The following is an 8,930-nucleotide window of genomic DNA, read 5'->3' on the forward strand; positions in this document are numbered from 1 at the left end:
TTTATTTATATTGCATTTCTACGAGATCCCGTATTTTATACAAGAACTGCCAGGACCACACATTTGAAATAAACCAATTCAAATTTGTATTACCATTTCTCTATCAAAAAGCAACATTTTTTAACAACCAAATAAGCCCATATAAAAGCTATATTGAACACAAGCAGACAACAGCAGAAATCATGACCTCACAAAAGTATTTTCCAAGTTCCCTTAACATCAGAGCAAAATAAGTTACCTTGACTACCAGGTCGGAAGCCAGAACATCCTTGGTCCCTTTGATGGTGGCCCCGGCTTGAATGTAATGTTCATCTGAGAATTTGGAGGATTCTCCCGCACCTGATTCCACCACCACATTGAATCCCTGCTTAATGAGAGCCTGCACCCCAACCGGGGACAGGGCCACTCGCTTCTCATTCTGAAAGATCTCCTTGGGGACCCCAACTGTTAGCTGCTTATAAGGAATGCCTGTAAGTAATTCAGAGAAATGGACAGGAAATTAGCATCAATGGGTCATTGTTTTTCACTGCTCAGGCAAATTTTAACACAGTTTGATGCTGTTTTGCAGGCCAAGTTGTGTAAATGTGGTGAGAAAACAAATAAAGAAATAAACAAGGGGTGTAGTGATAAAATCGGTAGCATAGCAGAATCAGCACCGATATACAACAATTGCACAAATCGGCTAGCTGCCTGTTTTTGTTGTTTTAGCCTATTATGCACACCAATATTTACTGTATGTTTTAATTTCTCACCGTATTAAAATGCAACGTTTCGTTCAGCATGCGTACTATTTGGCGCAAGACTAACGAGACGGGAATCTTCCTTGCAGCCATATGCAACACACACATGTTGCAGTTTTCCAAATTTGGCTGAAGCTGTAAGAAAGTGTCTTTCAGCCCCATGTAGAAATGTTGACAGCGAATGTTTATTTAGTTTTGCTTCATATGTTGTGGATGAGAAAAGGAACAGGATTTTATGTGATAAAGCAGAAAATGTTACTTTTTGTAAAGAAAAACCTTCCCATCACAGACTTAATGCAGCACTAAATCTAACTTAGCAGTTAAATGATTTTTTGTGCATTAAATTTCGTGATTTTTGTTAATCTGCATTTTAAAGTAGAAATTTGATATTCTACGTCTCATTTTGATAAATGCTATATATCCAGGACAATTTAAGTTTGGCAGCATTTTAAGCAGTGTGTGTATAATGTGTAATATATATTGTATATATATATGTGTAATATATATATATATATATATATATATATACACACACACATTATATATATATATATATATTTTTTTTATTACACACACACTCATGCACAAAAGAAACGCAACACTCAGCACCAATGGATTTAATCCAATATTTTAAAACAATCACAGAAAATGTGAAAATACAGATCAAAGAATCATGGTAAGTTTTAAGTCTGAAACGTGACACACTGTCAAAATGAAACTGAAAGTTAGTATCGGGTATGACCTCCCTGAGCATTAACACAATCCTGGCAGCGTTGACGCATAGACCTACTCAGCCTCTGGATAGACTGCTGTGGGATGTTTCGCCACTCTTCCTGTGCAGCTGCAGCCAGCTGGCGAAGGTTGGCTGATCTCGGTTGTCTCCTGAGGATGGCACTGGCGGTTTGGTCCCACAGATGTTCTATTGGACTCGGGTCAGGAGAAAAACCTGGCCACGGCAAGACCTCGACATTGTTTTCTTGAGGTTGTGCAATTGTAATCCTAGCACTGTGTGGTCTTGCATTGTCCTGCTGGAAAATCGACACTTCCGGATTGGCTTGCAGGAACGGAAAACTGTTGCCTCAAGGACTTCGTCAATGTATCGCTAAGCAGTAAGGTTGCCCTCAATCTGCACCAAAGGCGTTCTTGTGTTAAAGGAGATTCCTCCCTACATCATCATCATCACGCTTCCACCGCCCCACCGGTTGGCTTGAACAACGCAACAGTAAAAATAAAGCCTGGGACAGACAGGACAGGCACGGCGCGGCGCGGCACATGAGGCATTTTGCCACCTGTATCGCTGGCATTGCTTTCATATGGTGTCCAAACCCTTAAGTGTTTAATCCCTCCCATATTTCATACATAGACAGGCAAGTCAGTATTTAATACATCACCCCTGATCAGCATCCTTCCTGTAGCCAATTTGATACCTACCTTTTTTTTTTTTTTTTTTTTTTTTTTTTTTTTTAAATTATTTCTGTAGTTCACTACTATTTTTACTAAATAATTGGCTGTAAAAGGATACACCTGCTACAGATGAGAGAAAAACAAAAAACTTTGAAAAACAAACCAGTGTTTTTATTTAGTAGATCATATGGGGGGCATTTCAGCTATTGCTAAATGTTTTGCATCACGCCCTATAGAATTAATAATGTTATGTTGACATATTGAAATTACATATCACTTTGTAGTTTTCCAAAAATTGAAAAATGTGGCATTTCCAAATCTAACATGAAATACTGTACTACTACTGTAGACTTTTGAGATACCATTTTGTAGTTTCTTAGATTGCATCATGTTAAATAAAATATCGAAATTATGTTCATATAGCTTTTTTTCTTTTTTTAATTAATGTCTGCATCCTAATATTCTACTAGGTGATGCAAAACCTTTATCCATATATGTAAATTCTATTTGAGTACATAGCCTTCAGTGTGGTACTGACAACTACTGTACCGCATAGTGCATACCACTCCTGTGTGTCCGGGTGCAGACTAGCAGTACTGCACCGTGGAAATGCCCATCGGTGCCGCGTCTGTCTGTCTGTCTGTCCCAGGCTTAATGATCACCACGACGTCTTCATACACTTTGTCTTTCATCAGGTCTGTCAAGGGTAGAAGACCCTCAGCTTTCTAGGACGTGGCCTCTCCCTCACAGAGCCAGTTTCCTGGTTTCTCTGGACTAGTCTGCTGATTATTGAAGCAGAACATCTCATTCTCCGGGCAACTTCTCTCACAGACAGGCCGCCTAGCAACCAGGCAATCTTCATTACGTATCTTTCACTGTTCTTGCGTTAATTAAAATCATGTCTCTTTGAATGGCTATTGATACTTAAGCCATGGACTTTACTGGAACTGTCGCTGTGGCCAAAGAGATTGAGATTTTAATGAAAATAAACCCAAGGAAATTGGATTGATCTTCTCAGGTGATTCACCCCTAGCCATATATAAGACAATTCTTACCGCATGGTCATGTGACCTTGTTCAGCCAATCACAGCATTTCATTTATCCAAGCCATTTTCTAATTTTACTTATTTGAGGCTGTACGTCAGATATAAGTTGCTTTATGCAGACGATCGCACTGAATCTCGCCACACTTCTCTGTACGCTACTAGTGGAGTTTTGTGAATAGGGCACATTGCACTTGATGAACATTTACTTTGACATTTTACAGGGGACCCTGGACAATGCAATGAAGGTGAACTGAATATCTGCTCAGTAGATGTGTTACATTAAAGCCAGCAGCACACATGGATTGATAAGACTAGTCATTCAAATTACATGTGTATACTTCACTGTATTCAGTGTGTGCAGCAAAAGCAGTCTTTATTCAAGAGGGCCCCTGAAATAGCCGCCTGCACCTGTTAGCACCCTTCCACGTCATAGCTGGAGCAATGACTATTAATGGCATGCTTCCACACATGCTTTGAAAAGGGGCACAGTGAGCAGGTCATTCATTTAATAGATCTGTATATATGTACACTGTACTGCATGTTTATTCATGCGGTTTAAAAAAGCAATAATCACAGTGCAATGTACATATGAACAGTACGGCCTAGTTGCTGTACAACCAGCAGCAGGAAAGTCCCGTCTCCTTGACGTGCCCTCTGCTTTTTTTTCTTAGTGTATTCAGTTATATAAAGTCATAAAGGTACAGGCATGGCTTTAGTTTACACTCAACAATATATGGCACGAGGTAGAAAAGTATATTTATAGCGACCATTTGTATGTATGCCAAAACAGCAGTTAGGAAGATTGTAAGATTGGATCTTGACTGGATTTATTCTAACTTTGTACAAAAAAGGAGACATTACAAAAACAATCTAATGTAACCAGATTTTGTGGTAATGTACTATGTCGAAGTATGCATCATCCTCACACGCCACTGGAAAGAAAACGTGCTTGAAATCATTTACCTGGATTAACAGTGCTCTGGCACCGGAGGGCCTGGTGAGTTCGGAATAACCGTGAAGATGGAGTCTTCACCGTCTGCACCTTCACAGACAGCCTGCTGAAGACTGGGCTCGAGCAGCTGCTGACCACCACTCGCAGGAGGCTGGCCATTATACACAGGACGGGCTACCAAGAGCTGCTGCTTCTTTATGCCTTACCGTCCTCCTCCTGCAGATGGAAATGACAGTGAGCAGGTTTCAGTACCCTTGTGATATAACCTAAAGGCTCTCAGCTGATCGCAGACACAGCAATGCAGTATGGAATGTGGAGGGTTAAACATTCTGAGCAGCTGGCTGAAAAGATTAACCACTGAAGCTACAGCAAAATCTGCTTGTGTCTAGTTTCAAGATGAACTTGGAAAAGTAATGGCTTTAATGGGTCCACAGTAACAGAACAAGTGGGTTGAAAAATATATAATTTGAGGTGTAAACTGTACTTTTGTGTGTGTTTTTTTTTTTTTTGTCCATTGTGAGTATTTTATCAAAGTGTTTCTTAAGTTTTGCTTTATAATCTTAGATCTTTTACTTCAATAAAACGTGTTCCTTTCTTTTTCTATACACTTTTCTTGATTTTCAAACATATAATAATGGAAGCCTCCAACACTGGACTATCTTAACATTAACAGAATAAATTAGGTCTCTTTTCCATTTGTTGCTACCGTTTCAGATTTCTGCCCATGGTTTTTTTTTTTTTTTTTTCTGTGGGGTTGTTGCATGTACATAGCTTTAAAGCTGGGTAGGGCTGTGTCACACACATACAGTGTATCCTTGCTGTACCCTTCACACTCTACTGCTTGCATGAGTCACACTGTCCAATTTATGCAAGATAAACACTCTGCATTTAACATAGGTAGGTTATTTATTTGTCTATTTAAAGTACCCACACCTGAACACTGCAAAATTCACCCAGAAACCTAAGCACTGTATTTAAACTAAGTTTGATTGAAGAAATGTGTTTGTGTAAATATATGTATCTGAAATCACGGTTCTTCCTATTGAAGCAAACTTTATGTATAGTGTACAGCTGGTCCAGGATGATTTATTTTCCCCTATAGACAGGATGATTAGAAAGTAAATTTATCACATCAACGCACCATATCACTGACGTGGAAAACGTACTTTCTAATCACCCTTTGTAAATAATCTCTCCATATTCAAGAGGTAAAATACAAGACCGCTAATCTCTCCAATGCACTCATAATGTCAATTAGGCTGCTGCCAGTATAACATGGTTATCGGAATACCATGACAACATGTTACACATGAAAGGCAAAACATGATAGAAAAAAATAAAATAAAAATGATCTATTCTGTCATAATGCCAACCAACATACTTTGGTGCCAGATCACAATGGGTTACCTAATGTCCTAAAATGTATTAAAGACATTCTGGAGGCTCTCTTTAAAAGGTTATCACCCGAATGCCCTCCCAAGCTCTACCACTGCTACTGTAATACAGCATGCCGACTAAGGACGAGATATATAATCATGGTTGTGGTTCTCTCACGCCTCAGACATGTGTACTGTGACTGTTTCCTCCTACACCGGCCTGTAGCGTTTGGCAGTTACCATAACAACTTCCCACAAAGGTAGAAAGCCCGTGCACTAAATACCACGTCAGCAGACCATCTTCTCAGCAAAGCACCTTTGTACAGCAATACAAACCCGCCCTCAGACCATCTTAATTGGCTAACTGTAATCTGGAATCCAAATGCTATCCTCGTTCCATTTTTAGAACGAGTTATTTTTGATTGGTAACACATTTTGTCATTCAAAAACGATATAAACCTCATTTCATTCATTATCTGAAAAAAAAAAACATTCATTCACTTACAAATTAATTAAAAACCACCTAGCAAGACGATTTTTTTTTTGTATTTAAACATTTTTTGTATTGAATTACTTCATTCAAATATTCATATGTTAGTGATGTATATTCCTTATGGCACGTTTCTGTCCATCTGATCTTGTAAACAAAAAGATTCAACAAAATTTGCATTAAAACATTCATAATGCATTGAACCAATTGCAATGAAACTGGTATTCTGATTTTCAGCTTGATTATTATGTGTTTAAACTTTTAAATCAGATGCAATAAGGAGTTTGGCTTAGTAAACATATGGCATAAGTCATTAATAATAACACCATAGTAAGCAAAAAAAGCGTGCGCTGTGCGAGATATAGCAAAAAGGAAATAACCCGCCACAAATACATATGAATTTGTGTATCGTGTATTTGGAAACATACGTTTACACTAGTTAGTCCTTGCAGCACAAACAAAACGGCGAATCGCTACACATAAAATCAACTTACAATAAATCATATAAAATAATAATTATGTTTTTGCCTAACTTGGCAGCTGGCTGCGTTTGCCTGTGAAGACAAAAATAAATAAAAATAAACTTCAAAAACCTCCCTAAAGAGATAATTACGACTGCAAATCGATTCACATGTTTTTGCAATATTATTTAAAACCTTTAAAATGCATCAACTCGTCTATATTTTCAATAAGTAAAAAAAATAAAGCAATCTCGCTCACTGACCTTTAGGAAGCCGGGTAGGAGAGATTGAGCGGAGAAGATATGAAGTTGAACTTCAATCCAGGAACGAATTCAATTGCTGCTGGGTCATAGTCATTCTTGTCACGTGATTAGGGTTTAGCACACATATAATGGGGGACACTACAGACCACTCCAACAGTATGTGCAGACCGTTTATGCTGTAGTTGCAAAAAACAAAAAAAAGTATTTATACACGTATATGATTTTGTAGTTTTTTCGGTGCATGACTCCTTTGTTCATCTTAAACATTTAGCACTATTGGTATGTCTAATGGCATGAAATGTGCAGGAAAATATAAAAAAAACTGGTCTCAGATTGTCAATGGGTGGGGTTATAATATAATATAAACAAGTACAGTATATAATATGCTTGTTTAGTAAATTGGTAATAACATACTGTATGTTGAATAGTAGTAATTAAAAAAAAAAGTTGAATAACCATGTCAAACAACTTGCCTCTGTTAGGTACCTAAAATTCTGCTGCATGATCTCAAGTGTTTCGGGCTGCAACGAAGGGTACATTTTGACCTTCGAAGGTTCAGCACACATTACCGAAACAAGATTCGAACCTTCGATGGTAGTAATTTGGTGACGTCACCATAGCTACTTGTATTGGATTGAAAATCCTATTATTTTACTTGTAATCCATATAAGTGGAATAAAACATTCACATGTAGTTTAAAAATGCACTATATAGAACAGTATGTTTTTATAATTGAAATACAAATACACATTGTTTATTTAGTACACGTAATTGATGCTGCTTGCGTACAGTAAGCTTGCATTGCAGCAGCACTAACTGCAGCGGATTTAAGTTATGCAAAACAAACTTAATTTAACAGTCACCGTTCCAAGTAGGTTATCAGTCACAGTCACATTTTACTACAATAATAATAATAATAATAATAATAATAATAATAATAATAATATGAACTTACGCTTGTCAAGTGACCTCGGAGATTGGTTGTGCCTGATACATCAACAGTCTCTTGCACAGTTTGCATTCAACTTTGTGTTGGTCGTCTGGGCATTTAACAAAAACATCCCAAACAGCAGAGGGGTTTCGAGACATTTCTTTCGATAGCGCTTACGCTATACAACGCTTTGCTGTCGAGATGGCGAATGAATACATTAAAGGTTTGCCTCTGGAGTTGGGGAGGGGCGGACGGGGCTCCGTTTTTTAAAGTGAAATTATTAGTGTTAGCGTATAATTTGTATGTTTCAAACATATTCTAGCACTTCTCTTCCACTGTCTTGTACACTAAGTACATATTTTACTGAAGCACTACAACCTACCGCCCCAGTGCTTTGGATACTATACCTACATGGCAGCGGCGCCGAGAGTTGCTACATATAACGATTTGGTAGTGGATTTTAATACAACTTTTGTTTAAGTAATATTATACAAACCAAAAAATCGAATTAGATGCGAGTGACATTAATATGTGATTTATAGTATTCACACACTGTCAAACAGCTTCTGTTAACAAAAATAATAAAAATAATAATAATAATAATAATAATAATAATAATAATAATAATAATAATAAAGTGCATGAATGGTGCCTGACGAACCTTTTTCGAATTCCTGGCTAGCGAACGAACCTTCGAACCTTAACGCAGCCCTAAGCATCTGTTTTAAACTTATACATTTAAGTTGTTTCTTTATGATTTCAAGATTATTAAATTCAATGTTTTGTTTCTTTTTTCCACGTTTTCTTTGTGGCAAATTTGACGTTATTGTGTTCTCATAACATGATCGCATTGCACGGTTGTTTCATGTTTGTAAGAGAAAATGCTCTGCCTGTGGTACAGGTATAAAAATGATTAGCACTTAAATGTGAGGCGCAAGGCTGCATGCTGCGGTGCAAAACACAAGGCAGTAAAAATTTAGCATCATACAAACAACGTGCACAACACCGGCACATCAAATAAAAAACTTTGAAAACGGAAATGGAACACTCAAGTGGGCGGGTGCTATAGATAGTGGAGGGAGGGATTAATAAATAGCCAAAATTGAATACAAATAGTAAATCATCTAAATATTTTTAGACTAAACAGTTTTACACTCTCGACACCATTCTCCAGCTGTGCTTAAAATCCTGTATTCAAATGTTCTGTTTGTAAAATTAAAAAAACACATACCAAGGACTCTGCAAAGCAAAGGCAATGGAGGAACAA

General features: G+C 37.5%; 1 protein-coding gene across 1 annotated transcript in view; it reads right to left on the reverse strand.

Annotated features, from left to right (window-relative positions):
* LOC131737226 (NAD(P) transhydrogenase, mitochondrial) overlaps positions 1–8,184 on the reverse strand; it is a 54,451-nt gene extending 46,267 nt beyond the window's left edge. The window contains exons 1-4 of the mRNA XM_059024790.1: positions 7,688–8,184; positions 6,733–6,908; positions 4,154–4,358; positions 239–468 (exon numbers count right to left, since the gene is read on the reverse strand). Of these exons, the coding sequence (XP_058880773.1) occupies positions 239–468; positions 4,154–4,301 (378 nt within the window). The 5' untranslated portion in view covers positions 4,302–4,358; positions 6,733–6,908; positions 7,688–8,184. The remainder of the gene's footprint in view (positions 1–238; positions 469–4,153; positions 4,359–6,732; positions 6,909–7,687) is intronic.
* Positions 8,185–8,930: the final 746 nt, after the last annotated feature.

Source organism: Acipenser ruthenus, chromosome 1 (genome assembly GCF_902713425.1).
Source record: "Acipenser ruthenus chromosome 1, fAciRut3.2 maternal haplotype, whole genome shotgun sequence".
Classification (NCBI taxonomy): domain Eukaryota; kingdom Metazoa; phylum Chordata; class Actinopteri; order Acipenseriformes; family Acipenseridae; genus Acipenser; species Acipenser ruthenus.